This window comes from Pipistrellus kuhlii, unplaced genomic scaffold (assembly GCF_014108245.1).
Source record: "Pipistrellus kuhlii isolate mPipKuh1 unplaced genomic scaffold, mPipKuh1.p scaffold_m20_p_12, whole genome shotgun sequence".
Taxonomy (NCBI): domain Eukaryota; kingdom Metazoa; phylum Chordata; class Mammalia; order Chiroptera; family Vespertilionidae; genus Pipistrellus; species Pipistrellus kuhlii.
Genome location: NW_023425427.1, coordinates 44071540 through 44095180, shown reverse-complemented (window position 1 = coordinate 44095180; position 23641 = coordinate 44071540). Strand labels below are relative to the sequence as shown.

At 38.6% G+C, this 23641-nt stretch overlaps 1 protein-coding gene across 14 annotated transcripts in view; it reads left to right on the top strand.

Moving 5' to 3' along the window:
- Positions 1-23641, top strand: part of BNC2 (basonuclin 2) — a 432069-nt gene that overhangs the window by 289441 nt on the left and 118987 nt on the right. For all 14 annotated transcript variants that reach the window (XR_006741320.1, XM_036434122.2, XM_036434117.2 and 11 more), the window contains one exon: positions 14514-14749. Coding sequence is in view for 13 of the 14 variants with exons in the window: in XM_036434122.2 (XP_036290015.1) it covers positions 14514-14749 (236 nt within the window). In the remaining variant the exon portion in view is untranslated. The remainder of the gene's footprint in view (positions 1-14513; positions 14750-23641) is intronic.

Below are 23641 nucleotides of genomic sequence, written 5' to 3'. Positions count from 1 at the left end.
ATGTTTAAAACACCTATTATCAACACACTTTTAATTAAAAAAAAAAAGCTATTAAGAAGTCCTTTTACTAAGTGTGAACATCTGTACGTGCAAGCTGTAAATTAGGAAATCACATATGTGTGCCTCAGTCAGAGACTAAATGAATTTGGCAAGTGTTTTCTATTACTGGTTTTTAAATACAGTAAAATATCTAAAGGAAAAAAAATGGCTACATTTTAAAACCTGGATTTTTTTTTTTTCTGTTGATACTGATTAATAGAACTTTTAATTAGAAATTAGGGTCATTATCATTATCAAATTGGTAACCAGGATTCCAAGTACTAACAAGCATGCTCCCTTGGTTTCTTTGTTCACACTGTTTCAGGAGACTTTACTTCTTTCCTGAAAGTTTGAACTCCATCACGTATCTGTGACGGTATAAAGTAGTGTTATTTTGCCAGTGGCCTCAAAGATATTTATCCTTGTGGGTAATTCATATGTGTCAAACAGCCAGCTAGTAGAGAATGGGATGGTAACTTCAAGGTTTCCTTGTCTGCTTAATCATTCTTTGATCATATTCGCAGGGAAATCAGTAAGTATTGCTTTAGTCCTTAACATTTTTTTTTCTCTTGCATTTAAAAATTGATTAATTTAGACTTTTCCTAAGACTTGAGACTAACTTCTTAACTTTTTTTTTTAAATGAGCAAATCGTTAAATGTAGGGTCTTTTATTTCACCAGTCATGGATACAAAGCAGTGTGATACTTGATATATGCATTAGGCAAATCCAGCAATCCAGAAGAAAACACACATCAGTGTCAGAAGTGTGTGTGATAGACCAGACTTGTAAGGGATTACAGTAGGGGAAAAAGAGAAAGATTGATTATAGATTTAGAATGAGATTTCAGGCTGACTTACTGAGAAGGGGAAGGCAAAATGCTTGTGACACAGAGGATGTTCATTTTAAAAAAAAAAAAAAGATCGAATATAATAATTTCTTCCTTTTAGGTATTTCTTACCAGATGCCTGCTTTATGTATCACTGTTCTCTTAGTTTTGAAATGTTTCTTCACCTCATCTGATAGAGTTTAAAGCATATGTTCTATCTAAAGTAAATATGCCTTTCATTTACAATGTTACCTTAATGAAATTCTTAGATAGATGCATGTGGTTTCAAGAAAATGTAGTCTTTAATGCTAATAAGTTGGGGTATGGTGATTATTCTCTTACAGAAGAATTTATTTTTTATTTGTTTATTTAATAAATAAAAAAAGGACCTACATGTTTCATTCAAGTAACATATTCCAGTCATTAGTTTTAAAAATGGGATGTTTTGTAGTCAATCTGTATTTAGTTCATTGATTTGTATATCACATAAAGCAAAGTTTGTGGAGTCAACTTTCAGCCAGCATTGATGACTAAAGGTTGGCTAGAATAGCAGCACTAATGACCCCCAAACCTGGCTTCAGCAAGTCCGTTCAATTACCAAGTCTCTTCCCAGATTTACTGTCAAGTTTGCAGATTAAATTTTCTCTTTTCCCCTCACTACCTTCTGATGGAGTTGCGGCAAATGAGGAAAGACATGCCCCCAAAAGTGGACCATGAAAGGAAGAGGAAGGAGAAGTGAAACCAAGAGCCCGTTTAATCTGCTAGCCAAGAGAGTGAGCTTCTGAACAGCCAAGTGTTGACAGTCTACTTTTATGTGTGCCTCAGTCAGACTTTAATGATTTCCAAAGTCTGTTGTGAAGACTTTATTATGCACAAGGCCCCAGGGGGGAAATGCCAATCAGTTTGAAATATTACCTATATAGTCTCAAGTGGAGCTCAAATTCTGCTCTGGACTAATTGTGGGTGTTTGTGTGTGCCTATCCACATACTCTCAAAGCTCCATGTCAACGAGGGATGATGAAAATCCATAGGACAGTGGGGGGCTCATTGGAACTACTTCTGTCCTGTCCCCCTCCCCTCCTTTGCAGTCTAGAATGACATTTATGATGGATCATAAGATATTCATGTATTTATCCCTCATGTATTAAGGGACAAGAAGAAAATGAAGGACCATTCACATAAGGTATCTAAAGCATAATAATCAAGGTTTATGGAGGTTCAGTGGAATTTTTTTTTCTTAAAACACTAGCACACTATTATATTTGTTCAAGAAAAAAAATAAACCCTTCACACATAAGGGCTGACAGTTTTTATCACCAGGTTTGGGGAACAACTCTTTCAGCTGCATGTCATCTTTTTTTTCTTTTAAAAAAAAAAAACTTCTAGAAGCAAGGCTTTTTTTCTCCTTGGTATTAAATATCCTAATTAATTCAACCTTGACAGTTACAGTTAGAAAGTTGTGACTTAAATGGAACATGAGTTATTTTGTACTTAATTTGTTCCCAATTACATAGTGCTTTTCCCCAAAAGTAGGGAATAAAATGTGTAGATTTAAAATATTACTTCAAGTCATAAGAATTTTTTTCCTCTTATGAATGATCATTGTCCGCCTTTGTGATTGATCCCCTGATTCACTAAAAAGTTTTTACTATGTCATCATTGCCATTTACTAATGTTCTCCCCAAGTGCTATGGCTTTTATTAGGATCTGGCTTACAATCTACGGATAAGTTAAGCCTTGCCTTGAGCCCTGAGGCCCTGCCTAGTAAGAGAGCAGAGTCTTATAATGGGAAAGGATTGATGTTATAATGATTCCAAAGGGCCCCTTTATGATGAAATTCTAAATACGCGAAATCCCATTAAAGCTGTACAAGTTCATGGGCTAGCTACATTGAAATGACATATCGTTATATTGGGTACAGTGTGCATATTATAAAGTGTGATATAATTGGAAATTATTGGTCACATTAGCAAGAATGAAGAGCCACCATCCTCATAAATTCAGAGGTTATGGCCTGGGCATTTGAAGTAGGAAAGAGAACAATAGTCTGTTTATAAGTAATCAAAATATTAAAATCTGACCCCAGAAATTCCTCTAGTAAAATCTTGTCACTCACAACTTCATTTTTGAATTCCTAACATAATCGTGGAAATAATTCCTAAAAACAATCCCTTAAAACACACGTTAAATATTAATCAATTGGAAATGAATAGTATTCTAGGACCCAGAGCTCCTAAAAGCTGACCACTTGATGCTGTTATAATTTGGAATCCTAAGGGGAGTTGAGGCAATAGACGGGGAGTTCTCCAAACAATTAGCCGGGCAATTTAAGGCTCACTGGGCTTTCTCCCAAAATTAAAGAATAAGGCTGCTTTAATTTTTTGAACTTGTAAAATTGCTTCAAATTAGCATTTAAAATTTTAAAAATATCCAGGGCAGGATTGGAAATTAGTGAAATAAAAGGTTTCCTTTTAGGCCATTTCATACAGATTTTTAATTGTTTTACTCAGTAAAGTAGGTGGCTTTGAAAAATCACTCCACTTTGCTAACTTCTTTTTTATTGAATGGCTGTAAGCTTCACAATCCCATGCCTGAACAACTATTTGGTGGAGCCCGCTGGACATAGGGCCTGAAATGTTCAAGTATGTTCCTGTGAAAACCACCTAAGTCACTTGAATTTGGCTTTTAAAGAAAGTTATGTTTTTTTGAAAAAAAAAAAAAAGTTGTGGAAAACTAAGAACTATAAACTGTCACTGAGAGCCAATTTTCTAGGATCAGTGAAAAGCACTTTTATACTCCTACATTAAGAAAAAAAAGTATCTGAATATGTTCTTATTTCTGTGACCTTCACAGAAAATATTGGAAGTGAAGTCTGTAGAATTACAGGTTTACATTTATTTTAATTTATTTGAAGGCTTGGGGAGTAATTCCTGTTATTAAAAATTGAAATAAAAAATTGTTATTCACATTTCATTTGACAGATGCAAGTTCCTTTCTGACTACCACCCCACCCCCCCTTCCCCAGCACGATTTTATATACTGGAACACTGAATTTTATCAAGGACATTACTTTGTTCTATAAGTTGGCAATACAGTTAAAAGTATGTATTACTTTACATTTATTATATATTTTGCATTACACTTTATGCTTATTTTAGATTTACCTTATGCACTTACATTAATGAACCACAAAAATTCCAGCTGTTGTTCTTATAGAGATTCTATTCTTGACAGAAATGAGTTTTCTTCATCCAGACTTATGTGTCATTTGTGAGTCTTGTGACTTAGCCACCATTCTCCTTTGAAAAACTATAGATCCTCTCAAAATGTTTATTGAAATTATATCCAGACTTCAATTTCTCCTTTGTTTTATAGCCAGAAAATTATCAGTTTAAGCTTCTGTTTCAGGCATTTTAAATAAATCCAGGTAAATTATGTTCCCTCAGTAATTTAATTCACAGTGTAAGAAGCTCTTATTGTACGATATTTTTTTTCTTTTTCTAACTAGTACCCATATTGTGCAGTTAAACTCCCCTTTTCCCCCCAGATAATGTTCTACATACTAAAGAGAGTTTGCTTTTTATTTCTCCAGGCATTTTACAAAGGAAAAATAATCTTTTCTTTATAGATGCTAGTCTTAAAGTCTTATTGTGTCACTGTTCTCTGACCACTTTCCAAAGTCTGTACTATGAGACCATAAATCTATAGCCATGAGACCATAAATCTAGCATATTTATCATACATCTAGTGATCAGTGCTATCATTTTTATAATGTCTATACATTATGATATATTTTATGTACTCTGATTAAGTTATTTTCTTTAACAGTACTAGAGTTCATACTGTTTTTGCCTAGAATTCCATTGGATACCTCCAAATGATTCTTGAAGTGGTAGGACAGGGAATAAATTATGCAAAGCTCCTCAGAATTACTGCTAGGCTAGCAGCCCCAACTCACTCTCTAAACTGCTCTAATTACCTACCCCCATCTTTCTCTAGAGGAATACAGAAATGAAAAGGAAAGGGTTGAGAAAGGGACATGGGTGAAAATAAGAATTCATTGATTCACTGGAATCATACACTTAATTTATTCAGTGCAAATACATAATGGCCTTTTCCTATTCTCTGTACATTTAACTGTATTCATTCATTCGTAACAATAAGAGGGCTAAATACCTTGAGGGATTACATTTCAGATAGGGTTCCTGTTTAACATCAAGCTCTTGTTCGTAAATAGGCATATGAGTGGCCCATTAAATGGGCAACATATGGTTGGGACATACATGATTGGCACATGTAAGTGCCATGATTGTTGAGACAGATTTCTCTTAGATGAGGGGACCTGTCCAATCTTCATGGGAAAAACAACGTAGAATTTGAGTTGAAGCTATTGTAAAAGAAAAGGCTAATCAAAAGGGTCAATAAGAGGAAAGACGCTTAAGAACAGCATTGAAAATAAAAGAAATCCAAGAAATGTAGTTCAGCAGGTGGAACCCTGCCTGTCTCTCTAGCTTTAGCCTGTGCTTCTCTCCCTGCTCCTGTCCCAGCGGAATTGACCTTGCTGGGACACTCCCCCCTCATACCCCCACTTAATTCTGTTCTCATCTCACCTACCCAGTTTGTAATTCTGCATGTTAATGTGTATTTTAAAAGGCCTGATTTCCTCGTTAGTCTGTTCACTTCTAGAGGGCCTGAATCATATTTGTTTTTTTCTTCACTAAATCTCTAATATTCCTTTAGTGACCAAATAGTAAATGCTAGGAATGTTTGAAAGGCAGTGAGTACCGCACTGTGGCTGGAACAGAAGGCTTATGTCAGAGTTTTTAGGATGAGAGGTTAAGTCTGTCTGTCCAAGGTCTCCTGACCCAGGTTATGGATTTTGTATATTGCTGTTGGGAGCAGGGAGGCAGCACCATTGGAAACCCTGGAGCAGAGACAAGACATTCTAAGCTGTATTTTGAGAAGACTGACTTGAGGGTTGTACTAGGCCAGCCAGGAGTCACTTGTAGTAATGGAGTTAGGAGAGTCTGAAAACTTGTACTAAAGTGAGGGAAGGTAGGCCAGAAAGGGAAGGATCGGAAAATCAATGTAAAAACTTACAGGTACTAAGTAGTCGGAGATCATTTTGAATGTTCTTAATGTATTATGTTCAGTGAGAAAGACAACACCAACAAGATAGAAATTGTATCCTCGGTGTGACCTCAATGATACAAAATTATGGATTAAAAAAAGTCTATGTGCACGATAGTTGCCTTTGGGTAGTAGGATTATGGATGGTTATCTTCCTGTTTTCTCTTTCTCAAATTTATAACATTTCTTTCAGTGAGTACCTATGACATATCTAATAAAAAAAAAACCACTATCCCCAACCCGCAAAGGGTATTATTTCAAGCATTTTTGGCCTAGTTTACTAGTCCTACCTTTTACAGCAATAGAGGGCAAGAACATGTTTGGAGTTGAAGCAAGGAGCTTGGGTAGAGCTCAGCGTACAGGTTAGGGACCACCTGCAGAGAGGAGGATTCCTAGGGGCAGATTATTCAGCCAGGCAGCTGGAGAGGCAGCTCCTCTGGAATCCTGACCTCTCCCCTGCATTGTAGTTAAGTTCCCCTTCAATCCCCCACATTTATCCTGCAACCCTGCCTCACCTTCCCTCCAAGCATCTGTTTTTCTCTTGTACTTCTTAGCTTGGCCTTGATTCTGTATTCTTGAAATGAAGGTAGGGGATCTGTCTTCAAGCTTAGGCTTTCCTATCTCCAAATGAATGTTGAAAATGAGCCGCCCTAACATTTTCCATGCTGAGCAAACTCACCGAGGTCAGACAGCAGGCAGGTGGCAGAGCTGGGATCTCAACAACCCGTTGAGTCTGTCATAAAAACTGTCCTTAATCTGGGGGGACAACAAACGCCACTGGGAACTTTATTGCCGAAAGTCATTTCTTAAATTATCACTGAAGACTTAGCTATTGTAATTGATGAAAGTTTCCACCAGTGCTTATGGTCAGATGAAACTGCCAAATCTGACTTAATTTTAACTGAGAAAAATTAAAACCCACATTTCAACTCAAATAGATGTATTAACATATATTTTGAGAAACTAAGAAAAACATCAATAAATTGTGGGCTATGTTTCATAGATTACTAAAAACAGTCCAGCATTTTTTAGAGCTAGTAAAGTTAATTTGGTTTACAATAGAAAGATTACTTCTCACTAGTTAATATGTAATGATGTACTGTAATATATAACTTAAATGGATTTTTTAAATGAAATGAAGAATATATTAGAAGCCATGGTATTAATTTGATAATGTAGTTCCATTTGTGTATCGCAATCAGTTGTTGGACTTTAGGAACAAATTAGATAAGGTCATATATCAAAACATTCATTAATTATGCTAGATCTCATGGCCAAAAATGTTTTGTGTATTTAATAAAACATTATATTCAGCTAAAAATTAAGTGCTTTGGCATTCAAATCATAATTTATTTTAATTTTAGTTTTAATAGGATGTGGAAAATTGCCTAAGATGGAAAATGATTAATTATAACTAAACTAAATATTTTTATATTCTTTGATTAAGTGGGTTGTAACTACCTTATCAAATGGTAAGCATAGTTTCTGTAAGCAATCATGTAAAATTTCTATCCACAGGTTGTATCTAGTATTTTACAATTTTTTTAGGTACCCGAAAATGTTCAAACTTAATTTGAGAGTAGGCATCCCTTACATGCGCCCAATGCTTCTCTTCCCAAGTGATGACACCTCCTAGCATTAGGAATAGTCGAAAGGAATGGCTTATCTTTTAGTAGGTGGGGCTGGGGTCAGGAGGAGCCATTTTCAGTTTGGGCATTTTTGCTTCGCTCTCACAGGATATTTAATAAAGAGTAGTACAGTATTAAAATAGATAGGAATGCAGATGTGAGTGCATTATCATTGCTTTACTTTCCATTTTATTTGGATCCTGAATTTTCCCACACAGACCCAATACCGGGTTCTAGTTTCTCTTCAGTCAAGGAAACCTTTTGCAGATTCTTGGTACTTTTACTAGTCATTAAGGAAAGCTTTCATGCAGCAATTGAAATCATCAATTATTTTGGCATCCAGGAGAGTTTTACACCCTGGGCCAGTGAGTATCCTGTAAGGCAAGTCAGACTATACCTTTATTTCATAAAGAAGGAAGGGTACTATTTTCAGAGAAGAAATGGAAATGGATAATTTTTAAAAAAATATATTTTATTGACTTTTTCAGAGAAGAGAAGAGAGGGATAGAGAGCTAGAAACGTCGATGAGAGAAAAACATTGACCAGCTGCCTCTTGCGCACCCCCTACCGGGAATGTGCCCGCAACCAATGTACATGCCCTTGACCGGAATCGAACCTGGGACCTTTCAGTCCGCAGACCGATGCTCTACCACTGAGCCAAACCAGTTTCAGAAATGGAAATGTATAATTTGCATGAGCTTGAAGGCCTGTTCTCAGGTGGATTGATTTTAGGAACGAGTAAACATAGGATTGCAGGATCTGGAGATTGAGTTCCCATATCTGCATATGTTTTAGAAGGCCTTCTCCTATCCCAGGTTTTGGCATATAAAGTTCAGTGTGTTAAGCCATCTTCTAGGGGAGTATTGCAAAATCCCTACTCTGGTCATGTGATTCTAGTCCATTCCTGCCCCAAAAATCTGTGTTTTCAGTGGCCTGTGTGTGGTTTCTATCAGCATCACCTCTGATGATTTATCAGCCATGACCACCTTCCTCTTGCTCTGCTTTAGGAGGTTGTGGCTCGGTGGCTGAGGTTTATCCAGCCCCATAATCCATGGCTGTCATTGCTAAACATGTGCTCTACCCCTACCCTGCAATCTGACAGTCATTGCTTTAATTAAACTTCTGGACACTTGTCAGACTTTCACATGTAAAAGAGTAAATCACTTTTATCTTTAAAATATTTAATATTTTCTATATCCTATTAAGAAGTAAACTTGTAAGCTTTCTACAAGTTTTGGCTCATCTGACTTTTTATACTAAGCTCTAAATATTTTGCCTCAAGAGTTACACATTCTTTGGGTATCAGTGCTCTTACACACACACCATTAGATCAGTGGTTCTTAAAATATTGTCCCTGGCCAGGCAGCATAAGCATCCTGTGGAGATTTGTTAAAGATGCATATCCTTGGTTCCCAAACTCAATGAATCGGGAACTCTGGGGAGGTGGTCCAGCTTTCCATGTTTTAACAAGCTCTTCAGCTGATTCTGTTATGTATTTATTCAAGAACGTTACCTTAGCTCTCCTCTTTTCTTGCTTGTAAATACCTAGTTTTCTTACAAGACTATGCCTTCCTGGCAGAATTGCCCTCTCTTCTTTGTCCTAACGTACTTTATCAAAATTTTTATAGCATTTATATTGCTTGCATCTGTCTACCTTTGAAGGTGGAGGCCACAACATAAATTACTTTTGTACCTGCATGCGACACCAACCTCGGTGATGAGTTAAGTGCTGGTGAATAAATGAATGTATGCATGAGTGAAGGAGAAGAGCATTTAGGAGGAGTGGTGATCAATAAGGTCAGCTGCTATGGAGAGATCATGGAAAATAATGAAGGAGAAAAGCTATTGGATTTCATAGGAAGGCAGGTGTTGGTGACCTTTGAAATGCTTGCTTCAGCAGAGTGATGGGCAAGAAGCCCAGATTGCTGGGAGTTAGGGATTTCTAACATGATGAAGATTTCCAACTTCCCAGAGCTCCTTATTGACTATTTATCTGAACATGTGGTAGAAAGAGAATTTTCTTGGGAGACATAACTAAGTGACCTTAGGCTGGTTGCTTAACCACATTGAGTCTGTGATCTCCCAATATGGTGATAATAGTAATAATGTGTGTTTTTTAATTTTTGAGAGGATAAAATGAGATTATTGTAATATAGAACAGTGGTTGGCAAACTATGGCTCCCGAGCCACATGCAGCTCTTTGGCGCCTTGAGTGTGGCTCTTCCACAAAATACCATGTGCAGGTACGCATGTACAGTGTGATTAAAACTTCGTGGCCCATGCTCAGAAGTTGGTTTTTGGCTCTCAAAAGAAATATCAATCGCTGTACTGTTGATATTTGGCTCTGTTGACTAATAAGTTTGCTGACCACTGCCCTAGAATTATGCATGCTATGTAGTTAGTACTTGAAGATTCATTTTCTTTATTTCCCCATAATTGTTTTTATTTTATGTACTTTATCAAATTTCTTATAAATTTGTGTAAGATATGGAAATTTTAAGGATACCTCATTCCAGTAATTGGTGAAACTGCATTTGAACTGGAACTAAAATACCTTTTACTGAACCTCTGACACCTGCTTTGAAATAACATGGTACCCAGCTGGAAACTCCAAAGGGTATTGCCAAAGTCAAGGCTCTTTTAGATAGAAGTTACAGAATTCTACTCCAAACAGACATAAAAAGAGATAGTTTGTTGGTTTTTGTACCCCAAGATTCCAGGTAAGGTCCAGCACCCAAAATGACTATGTCCATATCTTCTGGTTCAAACAACATTGGCAGTACCTGGAATTTCTCAGATCACCTGTATCCCACCTGTCTTCCAGGCGATTTTTGTTCTCAAGCATATATTTACTAGCTTCAGATTTTGAGAAAAGAGAAAAATGTCCCACTACTTTTAACAAAAGTCCTTGATGCAACCTCATTGTTCAGACTAGGTCACTTGCCCATCCCTGTGGCTAAGCGACTGGGATGTACTGGTTTCCAGGCCTGGCTTAAGGAATACTCTGTTTTACAAGATACGGGAAGAATGGTTCCCCCAAAAGGAAATTCAGTTTCTCTTACTAGAAGGAAAAAGAATAAGTACAAAGCAGGTAAAACAGCTGATTTCATTTTATTGTATAGAAAAATATGTTTTCAAACCATGCTTCTGGGAACTCTAGGTTTCCAACTGAGAGGCTTAAACAAGTTGAAGAGGAAAAGGGAGTAACGAGTAAGTTCTCTAATCCATTCTCACTCCAGCTTCACTTTTACGTTTTTTTTATACCCAGTTTTGGGTTAAGATTTTATTTGAAAGTGATACTTTGACAATACCATTGGTACAGGACAATCTAGCTGCTGGCTAGGCATATATATATATATATATATATATATATATATATATAGAGAGAGAGAGAGAGAGAGAGAGAGAGAGAGAGAGAGCGCGCGCGCGCGCTAATATGCAAATTGTCCCCTTCAGATTTCGACTGGGAGACTGAGTTTGATCGCTTGCTATGATGTGTGTTGACCACCAGGGGGTGGCACAGAACAAAGGGAGGTACAGCAGCTGGAAGGCCCCATGGGTCCTGATCACCTGTCAGGCCTAGGGACCCTACCTGTGCACAAATGTTGTGCACCAGGCCTCTAATAAACTATGAAGTAGGTGACTATCATTTCCTACTTCATGCCATTGAAAAAATTCTTGCCCTAACTTGCCTTCATCCCATTGACCCAACTCATATTTCTAACCCTACTAAGATCCAAACTTGACTCCTCCACATTCAGACATAGGAAGATCATGACATTAGGCAGAAGTCCAGTTTTTAGTTTATTGATATTAATGACACTTAAAAAATCATCAGTTGCTCTTTGTTCATCAATTAAACATCCACAAAAGTTGTTGACAACTTGGTGACTCACTATGACCTGACAATTATAAAGCAGAAAATACTGATACATTCAAGAAATTTGACAGATCCTATTTGATGATATCTGCAAGCTGGGCATTTTAATATTGTTGTAGCCTTTGTCTATGGCGTATCTTCTAGGTAATTGCTGCTTAAATTGCACTCTTAGGACTCTTATCTGTTATTGAATTTTTAAAACCTATCCAATTCACCCTTTTATCCTCCATAACAGAGCTCAATGTGGCCAAATGCTTGTTTGTATAAATAAAGTTTTATTGGAATACAGACATGCCCATTAGTTTCAGTCTGACTTGCTTTCATAATTGCAGAGGTGTTAGTAAGGAAAGAGAATGTAAGTCCCATAAGAAGTAAAAACACTTACTATCTGGTCCTTTACAGAAAAAGTCATTGGCCTGTGTTCTATGTCTCTATGGCTTGTAATAGAATTCCTACTTCATGACATATGTCATACTTATGAAGAAGAATCAGGTAATGTCCATATAATACTCTGACTCTCTGGTATTTTCAAAAGTATATCTAGGGAAATGTTTTGGCCATAACTATTCCACCTGTGCTCTTTCAGTTATCTAAACAACTAGAAGCCCAATGCATGGTATTTGTGCAGAGGGGTTGGCCCCCACTGCCGCAGCTTCATCCTGAAGGTCGTCTGGAAGGACATATGGTCTAATTATCATATTATGCTTTTATTATAGATTTCTCTTTGTTTCTCTACCTCAGCAGGTTAGTCTTTATCTTCTAAAAATTGTCAGCTGTTTTTAAGGAGTGGGAGGGAGAGGGCTGATATGACAGCTTCCCACCTGGCCTTCAAACACATTAGTACACAAACCTACAATAAGTACAAGGTCCAAACACATGGACAAAAATCAGGATTTAGTGTCATTTAATTCTCCCTACTAAACCCTCTCGATTTCCTATTTGTTGTGTGTAAGCAGAGTACTTTGTGATGAAGTGATTGATTTGGGCCACGAGGGTTGATGGAAGAGAATTGGAGAGCAGGTTTTCTCTGACCTGGTCACTGGATTCTGGAAGCAGAGCAGCCACTCAGCAGAGTAGTTAAGCTGTTCTTGAAGAAGAACAGGGATAATAATACTTCTTTCCTGCATTTTTGCAGTCTAAATGCCCTATGGGGTGAGAGAAGTCTTCAATCCCTAGGCTTGTGAATCCCTTATCTTTCCCAGACGTTAAATTAATTTTTAAGGCTATTTATTCAAAGTTGACTCAACCACTAGAATAGGAAAGATCAGACAAATCAACTGCAAGAAATGAAGTATGAGAAAACCTGAACTCTTTGACAAAGTATTCCTGGGAGTAAATGTGTTGAATGAAGCCAGCGAGTAAATGATAAGGGCCTTTACACTATGGATGTAAGAAAGCAATTTATCAAGAGTACATGAACTCTCTAGTGACCACAAGTCAGGAGGAAACTAGAGTGGAGAAGGAGCCCTGAAAAACTACATTTCAAATAAGTAAAAACTGTGTGTGTGTGCATGCACTTTTAAGTACCTGCATTAATATGCAGAGACACTGGTATATTAAAATAAGCGTTACATAGAGTGCACATGTACAATACAATACAGCACACACCATTATGGGCTAAGATGGGGGAGGGAAGGGTGGGTGAGAAAGGCCAGGCAGGGGTTTAGAACTTGCAGAAACATTGGGTACTGTACTCTCAGGTATAGTTAGGATTTGAGCCTGGATGTTGTTATCTGAAAGCCACTGCCCTCACTCAAGAGATTAGATGGCCATCTTTTCAGGCTTAGGTGTTTATCTGTTTTAATCCCCAGGAGGTCCTATGTGTATAATTCTTACAGTTGATCTAACGCTTTTGTGTCCTCTTAAGGAGTTCAAAGCACCTCTCATTCATTATCTCATTAATCTTTGCAGCAGCCTCTCTTTGAGCCCTGGATAGAAGACAATGCTATCTTAATTATTCACTTTGAAGAAACTGAGGAAAAATATAATTATATTATTTGCAATAGGGTTCCCAGTCACTCAGATAAGGATGGGGACTGGAATGTATGATCTTATCTTGGCTTTAACATCTAGGGAAGAGAGATCATTTCTTAGATTTGAGGAGGAAAAGGCCTAATTAGTTGAGATATTAATTTAATTAAAATGCTTACTCTGAAAATGGTCATCCTTTCGTTTTGTGTACTGAGGTAACACAGCTGAAATTCACGGAAATTTTCAAACTTTGATTATAGTCATTGTTTTCCATTTTCATTTGACACTAAATCCTGGTCAGGGCTGTTTAAAAGATGACTAAATTATGGCTTTTGTTTCTCCTGGGTAACTTTTATAGAACATGCCAGTGAACACTAAACTAAATCTCACAGGTGAAAATAGCAAGAGGTAAAATTGGGAGACCCAAGTCTCTGGATAATCTCCCTTTGCTAGTAATTTAACTTGAGAGCCCTACTCTGATGTCAGCTTTCCTTTTAAATGAGGTCTTTTAGGCCTCAGTATTCTGAAGAACACACTTCACTTCCTCTTTAAACCGTTCAGGTTTTATAAGGGGTGGAATTTATTTTTTAAAGTGATATTGGTTGAGCCTGCTCTTAGGACATAAGGTGGAAGCTGTTTGTTTTTTCTTTGGTGGGGGAAGGGAGGACACCATGATAACTTCGGCTGCACCATAATTCAGTTAGCAAATTAATTAGTCTGGTTTAGAGAATCAGCCACAGCCATTTAGAAACATCCTCAGTGGCTCTCTTTCTGAAAGTTGAATACTACACGTTTTGTGTTTTCTCACTATCTTTTGCAGTCTGCAGTGTATAAACAAAAACAGGGAGGAGGTGGGAAGAGAACTATTTACTTTGCAAACTCTTGCCTAAAAAGACTCCTGTGGTTTTTCTGTGGTGACCTGCAAGCCTTGGAAATGGAGCCCTGATAACTTCCAGTAACTTGTTTCTGCTTTGTCTGCCCTCTCCCTTTGTCTCTTTATTCCCATCCACCTCCGGAACCTTGGTGGGACCGCCGCAGCCTTGGATAAGCTCAGCACCCAGCACCTGTACCACCCCACGCAAGTGGAGATCGTGCAGTCCAACGTGGTGTTCGACATCAGCAGCCTGATGCTCTACGGGACACAGGCGGTGCCCGTGCGGCTAAAGATCCTGCTGGACCGGCTCTTCAGTGTCCTGAAGCAGGAGGAGGTGCTACACATCCTGCACGGCCTGGGCTGGACGCTGCGGGACTACGTCCGGGGGTACATCCTTCAGGTAGGGGGAGGACGCTGAAGCTGGCGTCTGTGGCCAGCTCTGGGAGGGGTTGGGTGAAAGCCCTTGGCAAACAAACCTGGTCTCCTTCCTGCCTCCCGCAGTCCCAGGCAGGCAGGCAGGCACACCCTCTCCTGGTTAAAAACGGTGCTTTTGGCAGGCTTGCGGGGGAATTGGAAAGAAGGAGTGATGTCCCAGCGGGCTGACATCAGGCTCCGGTGGTGTGCCTTAGGAAGGAAACAGTGGCCTGTTGCCTAGGGTTGCCTTGTTGGCCTCTTTTTGAATCCAGCTCTCTCTCTCTCTCTCTGCACCACGAGCGCCCTGGCTTCTCCAGCAAGTCTTGCTGCAGCCCTATGCCAGGGGAGGGCTCTTTGAGGTGGGTGATGCCTGAGTGGAAATCCGAGATTACATTTCATCTGGGTTTAGGAAGGCTTGTTCTCACCCTTAATTTGTAGGTTTGGTGTTTTGTTGGTTGTCTGTGCACCCGAACTAATTATTGCTTCTTCGTCCAAATCAAAGGGAGAACTGTAATGTCTATAAATTCCCCACTTTTGTAACCAGTCAACCTTCACACTCCAAAACATGCGGGCGCGCTCGTAGATTTGGCCTCTGTAGCACCTGCTCTTCCAGCCCGAACCCCCTCTTTGTGTCAGTAGATCTTAAAGCTCTTCTCCTCCCCCTCCCCCAGCCTCCATGCCCCCTCTCATCTTATTTTGCACTTATGAGTGGTTTTTGCATTGTGTACTTTCCCTCTGAAATGTGTTTTATGGCCATCTGTCTTCCTACGACCCTTGAAGGATAAGTGGTTGAAAATAGCATGTTGGGAGACCCCAGACCCAAAAAGACTCTGTGGATGATAAAGACGTTCTCCCTCCTGCCAGAGCAGAGCAGAGTGGAAAAGGTAGACTCTGAAGTGACTTTTGAAATTTCCTATGGGGATAATACCAGGAGAACTGAGCCCTTCCAAAAGAACTGCTTTTGGCTCTGCCAGCCTGTTTATTCCCTGAGTTACCTTGTGCTGTGTGCAGGGCCCCGGCTGCCAGCTTGGTATGTGAGGAGCAGGGGCCCTCCCAGGAGTCTTTCCTTGCTGTAACCTGGCATCGAAACACACATTCCTGTCATTCTCCTGTGTGGTCCCCCCAGGTGTTAGCCAGGGCAGGAGAGCCGGGGAGGGGTGGTGAGTGAGCTTAGAGAAAGAGGAGAAGTGGGATAATCTTTCTGCGCCGAGGACTGCTAGAGGAGGCAGAGAATCATATTTTTTCATTTAGTGAGATGTCAACTTGGAAGGCACAGAAAATGTGGCCTTCTGAAGATGAGAGAATGATGCTAATAGGAATAATCATATATTACATTTTCAGTGTACAGGAGACTTTCACAAGCATTCTCTCCTTTGCCTCAGGATGGGGACATTTCAGTGGGGCGAGTGGAAAGTTAAGTCCTGGGTGGTCAGGGGAACTGAGGGGGCACAAGTTCCAGGAGGAAGGGCCAGGAAAAGCAAAGCATGAGGCCAGTTTAAGGGTCCCTGATTCGCTGCCTCAAGACACATCTGGGCCAAGTCTTTCTGCAGACATTTCCACAACGTGACTATTAATGTCCATTTTGGATTGATTCTGTCCTACAACAGTGGTGGGGAGCCTTTTTCTGCCAAAGGCCATAGGGATATTTATAACATCATTCATGGGCCATACAAAATTATCAACTTAAAAACCAGTCTGCTGTATTTGGTCAGACATTTAATTAGCTCACCCTTAATGCCTTGGCAGGGCCAGACCAAATGGTTTCAGGAGCCTTCTACAACCCTTGTAGACGTTCCCTACCCCTTTCCTACAGAAAAGAACAAACCTCTTGCAAATGGTGGAATGGAACTGTTAGCTAGGTTCAGCACCTTTTCCTGTATTTACTGAAGTATTTTGCCCCAATCAAGTATAGTCCTTTTTGCTTTCACTTCGATGCTTGTTTGTTTGATCATCAATGCCATATTTCAGTTCTACATGTTTATGTTTGCCTAAGCTATGTGGAGCATATGCATGGTATCTCCCTGTCCAAACAAATAGATATTTGCATGACTGTGATTCTTTGCAACAACCCAGTTACTGCAGCACTTGGTTGTCAGTAAATATCAAACCTTTTGGATGTTCTGTGGTGTGGTCCTAATGTTCTGCCTTGACTGGTACCTATTTTTTGCTTCACTTGAAATTATTAGAAATGTTAATCCCCCCCATAAAAAAAATTCCAACATAGCTGTAAGGCAAGCATAGAATACTCCATATTTCACTTTTTTATAAGGGCTCAGGTTTTAAAGATACAAAATTGCAAGAGAAATTAATGTGAAAAAAATTAACCAAAACCACAAACTAACCATTTATAAAATCTCTTATTATTGAGATCAAGTATTGCGTATAAAGAGCACTGTCATTTTCTGTTATACTTAAATTATGATTAATTTTCATTAAATTTAACATGCATTTTGACAAAGTCTTAAATTTAATCTATTTCTCCATTCAGAGTCTAGAATTGACATTTTGAGAAAACCATAGATGATTTTTACATTAGAGGAACACTAGGTTTAGTTCCTGTCTTGTTTATTGATAGAATTGATATAAAATAGATTTTATTTAAATGATGCTTTTTGTTATTCAGCATTTATTATCGACATACTCCTTTGGAGAAAAACAGTTCTTTGCTTAGAAAAAAGCAAGAAGTCAGAGAACACAAAACTATTATCACTTGTGTAGTGAGAAAATGCTCATTTAAAAAAATAATAAAATAAATTCCTCAAAACAAGAGCTAGACTATACAAATAAACCCTTTTTCTCTAAAGCAATGTTATTTGACTATTGGTCAATATTTTTAAATTATATGTAGTAATGATAAAACATGCACAAATGCCTTAGAATATAATTATATATGACATTTTTGTATAAGTAGACTATAAAAAGTGCATCTATAGGTTGTGAAACCCTATAATGCACTATTAGTGTACAAGTCATTTTATCTGGCTAAAACTCAATTGCCTTGTAGCCCTCAAGGCATCAATTTTAGCATTATTGCTCTCAACAACAGTATATTGAATATTATGTCAGTTAAAGGAGAATAATTATCAAGTCAAGTTAGGGTGGCTGTTAGTCTTACCACATATTGACTTGGTTAGCAGTTGGCTATAGATTGTGTTACTGGGAAAATGAAGATGTACGGCGAGTTGAACTGGGCCCAAACCTCCATCCCTAATGTATACACAGCTACTCCTGGTTTCAGAGATGGTTTTGAATGTGGAATAACAGCATGTGTCTAATTGGATTTTGAATTTTTGGTGTCAGAAGTGGGGGGTGGGGGGGAAGAGGATCATGCCATTCATAGTATCATTTGCAAGCATGTATGAAATGCTTATTTAAAGAAAGAGGGGGATGGTAGCGATGCCATAGATTCATTTAAAAGACTTTTAAATATTCATTTAAAAGACTTTTAAATACCTTTGAAGAATTCTGTACTGTTTTGATAAAAATTACTCTTCATTTATGTGATTATCTAATGTAACTCATTAGCTAGCCAGTTGGGTGTAAAGTGCATAGTATATCTTGGACAACAGTGATTTAAGATTCTAGGAATATCTTAAAGGTAAACAGTCCAGTATTCTCCCGTGTACCAATTAAACTATTCATTATTAAAGTACAAAAAATAATGAGATCAATTTGAAGTCTTTTTCTACAAAGTAGCAATAAAAAGAAATACACAATTAGATGCTAAAATCTAAATATAAAGGGAAATAATTTTTTTTTTTCTGCTAAGGACTAATTCTTATTTCAAGTCTGTATTTCAGTTATTTTCCCTGTCTTTGGCCTAGGATATAAATGATAGGTGATTATCATTGTTGAATGTAACCATTTAAAAAATCAAGTTTTCACAGTCTCTGTTCAGTTTGAATTTGTAACTGACTTGCCTGGGCTCAGACACCAGCCTGTCCTGTGGAAATCTCCTTTGCAAATGAGACATGCCAGATTTCAGGGAGCCATGGCAGACACTCGGAATAATTAACTGAGGCGTCAGGCCTTGTGAGAGAATGAATAGTGATGCACTTTTCAAATCACCTGTGTCTTGAAACAATCAGAACTAATAGAACAATCAGCACTTTAGAGGATCATGTCCCAGAGTATTGGGGATGGTTTGAGGGGGGAGCATTAGTCTCCTGGAGATTTGAGATTTGACTTTAAATTTTGGAGGAAGTACACTCTTGCTCCTTCTCTTAGAGCCTCTTTATAACGTTAGCATACTAAAGGCTCGGGGGTGTGCTGGAATAAGTGGTTTGAGAGAATAGGTAAGAAGCTTCCACCAGCCTTGCCCACGGAGTAGCCTTTTTCTGTCCAGCTCATAAGAAGTCTTCAATTCCCCAAAATACTCAGCTCTTCTTCAATTTGGCCTGTTTGTGAGCACAGTTTCTTCGGCCTGGATTCCTCTACTTCTCTCTCTGCGTGGGCAATTTCTTGTCTGTTAGGGGTCAGCTCCACTTTTTCCCATATACCTATTCTATGCAGCTTAAACAATGCAGATCTTCTCCAGAGTGGCTCTGTTTGAGGATTCAGTTTCCCTTAAGCTCTAATCCAAATTAAAATTAATCAATTAAATCAACTGTTAAAATGTTTGTTTTTCCTCCTGCTTCCTCACTAGGGAACACTGCAAAGGCAGGGTACTCAATAACTATCTGTTAAATGACTGGGAAAAGAAACCTGCTTAACCTGGCAGAGCTTGCTCTTTCACCATGGAACTCTCGGGATATATTCAGTAACTTCATTAGGTCCAAGGGCCCTTCATCTTCCTTCAGGCTTCCTGGGGACTAAATTCTGTGACCACAGCTGGGTTGGTGAAAGCATTAAGAAGAGAATCAAGAAGTCTAGAGGTATGTATAGAATAAGTGTTTTGTGGTAGAAAAACATCAATATTAAGCAAACACTTGCATCTAAACAGCCCTTTGTGCAGCAAGTTCCCATAATTAGCTTTTTTGAGTTCCCAGTGAATTAGCATTTCAAGTAGTTGAAGCTCGAAGAGGTTAGATAAGTGACTTTTCTATGATCACAGAAGCTATAAATTGGTACCGCTGATGCACTGTAAGCTTCCCGAGGAAGAGAACCTCTTGGCACCCAGCTGGGCACATAGTAGGGCTTACCAAATGTTGAGGGAGGAAATTTTGAAATCTGATTTTAACTCTGACCCTATGAGCAGTGTTTGGATGGTTTTTGTTTTTTTGTGTGTGTTTTTGAGACTCCCAAGCTGTCTTTCCAGATCTAGAATCTTGTAGCATGAAGTAGTATGGTTTGGGAAACAGAAGGTCCAAGAAACTTGAACTGAATGATTAAGTTAAGATTGCTCTTATATTTGGTGGATTATAGCCGCCTAACCATAGGCAACATTAGGAGAAATTGGTTCTTCTTTTATGGTATTTTTTTCTCAGCTATTTTTAAGCATTTCATCTTGTGTCTGGTTACCTTTGCTATTTCATGACCAAAACCTTTTCTCTAGATCTGATGTTCATCGTTAATGCTTCGTTGTGAATTTTGCTCATTAACTTACCTTTTCAGTAAGGGATCCATGACTTTTGTAATTAAGTGTAAAAATAAGGGGGAATGTTTTTTCATTTTCATTTTATTTTTTGTCTAATTAATAAGATTTCAACTGTATCAGGTGTAGGGGGTGGAACAGAGATTAAATAGCTCTTTTCTGGGCCCATAAAAGGATATGGAGCTGAATGGGAAAGGAGGAACTGGATACTGTTCAGAAGATTGGGCTAAAGTCCCAGTTCTGCTACTGATTACTTATGTGAATATGGAAAAGTTTGCCATTCTCAGCCATAGTTTCTTCATCTTTAAAATTGAGATAACTCCTTACACCACTCTTGCTTTTGAGTGGCAAAGGATGAAGTGATGTAGATGAAAGCATGTTATAAATTCTTACTCAAGAGGGTATTTTTCACTTACATCTATGCATAAACCTAACTCTGTCCAGTTACTGCAAGGAAATATTGTACTATGTGCCAAACCTGTTTCTCTGCAGATGTCAAATGCTTAGAAAAAGATAGGAAACCCATTGTAGGCTTTAGTTAATATCATTGGAATAAATGCTAGTTGTTTCAGTAAGTGAACCCAGAAATGCTAGAGACCTGACAAAATAAGAGTTTGTTTCTCCCTCTCATCAAGACCAGTCAGCATTTCTGGGTGATAAGTGCTTTCTTCTTAGAGTGGATTTGAGGAGAGGTCATTTTATGGCCCTGCCATTTTATAGCTCTTCCATTCTTTGGGGCCTCAACTTCCTCATCCAGGTGGCAGTCCTGGAGAGGTGAAGGTCTTTGTGGGAGGTTTTGATGGACTTGGCTGGAAAGGAGAGTGACTTTTCCCCACATATCACTTATCCGAGCTTGTCCCTAAATGGAGCCAGTTGACCGAGGGGGACTAGACATGTAGTGCCAGGCTGAGCAGCCACTCCCAGCTCTATCTGCGTAGCATAGAGGATGAGCACAGGTCAGGGCCTCACTCAGGTATGGTGGCATAGCCAGCATTCTACTTATTTTTAAGGCAGTTGGACCAGGAAAGCTTAGAGCAGCAGATTAGAGTGGTAAAGGTAAGTTAATGGGTTTGAATCCTGGCTCCAGTTCTCACTAGACATGTGAAACTAGGGCCTATATCCTTTAATCCATATGCCCATAAAGTATTTAGTAGTGTCACTTGCCTGAGTATCCAGTAAATGTTAACTATCAATGTTTATGGTGCTCACGAAAAACATGATGATGGCATTAACTATTTTGCCAACATGGCCATTTTAGACCGTTGCGTATAAAGCAGCCTTGTCTCTTAGAACAGAGTGCTTCCCAACCAGGCAGGCCAAAGATTTTCTACTATTCAATTGTAAATAAAGAATATATTTGTGCATATGCATATACATATGAATACAAACAAACATGCACATAGTACATGATTAATTACATATAATCAGCAGGAGAGCATAGTGACAAAGATTTTGGATTTTGGAGTGGGACAGACTGGAGTATGAATCCTCGTTTGATTTTTTGATAAATCTGTTACCTATGATAGGTCATTTTACATGTTTGAACCTGAGTTTCTTCATCTATAAAACTTAGATGAAATATAAAGTATTTAGTGCTGTAACTAGTCCATAGGACTCTCATTTGTATTAACCAATATTACATTGTGAGTGAATATGCATGTGTATTATTTTTTTAGTTTTGACTCATTCCATATATGACTTAATTTTATTACCCTCTATTTCAATAACTCTTCTAATGCTTTTTTCAAGCAACTGTCATCGAATGAATGAGTACTTGATGAATTTATGAAGCTTATTAGAGCATCTCAGCTTTCACCCATTGTATAAAATAAAATTATTTAAAATAGGCACCCTTTAAAAAATATGTTTTATTGATTTTAGAGAGAGGAAGGGAGAGGGAGAGCAAGATAGAAACATCAATGATGAGAGAGAATCATTGATCAATCGGCTGCCTCCTGCATTTCCCCCATGGGGGGTTAGCCACAACCTGGATATGTGCCCTGATTCGGAATCGAACCATGACTTCCTGGTTCATGAATGGCTGCTCAACCAAGGAGCCGCACTGGCTGGACAAGGTATCCTTTTTATGGGTATTATCTGACCTCACAGATTTTTAGGAAATTCCAGAGCAAAGTCGGATAGTCCTTGAAATAGCAAAATTGATTACCTTGTGCTAAGTACACTAAAGAAGATTTACCAGAAATCCCTCACTCAAATGGACAAAGTAGCTACAAACAATCATTCAGCTGTATGATAGGTGATAAAAATGCGCAGATGACCATAGTGTTGATGTAAAAGAGGGATTATTGGACTCAACTAAATACTGCATTATCACCACCATGATGTGAAGTGTCTTTCCTTTTCATCTGAACAACATGTGCATCTTTTTCAGAAGAGAAGGATCACAGGTGTAAGTGGTCAAGATCCCTCTGTCTTTGTCAGGGATGTACAAAAGGATGATGATCCAGGGAAATGTGCTGTATTTAGAGAGTCTGTTTTCCAGAGTGCTTGGACTGCTATAGAAATCACCCCAGCAATCCTTCCAACCTCCCTATTAGAGAGATGTTTTCAGAGACTGTTATCCCCAGTTTTAAAGTTATTGTGGCTGAAGCCTCAGGCAGGGTCAAAACTGGAAGTGGAATATAGGGGTTTTGAATCCCTTGCCAAAGCTGTAACTGTTTGAACAGCAATGAAAACAAACATCTTATATCCAAGGACATAGCTTTCTGTTTTGTGCTCAGAGTTCAAATAAAAGTGTTTCTCCCTTTACCCTTTCAAGGTAGAAATAGATAGCTCACCAAACTCTGGGGTGGAATGCAGTGACTGCTAGGATAGGATTTGTGCCTATGGGACACACAGAGAGGGTTTTATATTTCCCCAGAGGAGCAGAACCGAGCCCAGACCTCTCTGGCCATCCGCCATTTGATTAAAACCAGTTCAGACGTACTTGAAACGGATAGTCTCTGTGATGGCACTGATTAAACCATGTCATCTCCAGAGCAACACACCAACATATTCCTTGTTGAATTTAGAGTGGAGATCTCCTGAGCCTTGGGTTTAGACCTCAATTCTGCCACCAATTAGCTCTCCAGCCTTGCAACAAGTACATAACTTCTATGGCCCTCATTTCCTGATGATACAGACCTTCTTAGTGGTGTTTTGAGGATAAAAGGAACTCATTTTATAGACAAGCTTAGTAAACCTTAATTCTTTAAATAGAACAATTTTCCGGTGCCCACCCACCACAATCCTTAAGAATCTAGAGCAGCAAAAGCTTTGTGATTTTCTGTTTGCCTATATGTATATTATATTTGAGCCGCAGTGTCCTCTTCTAATATCCTCCCT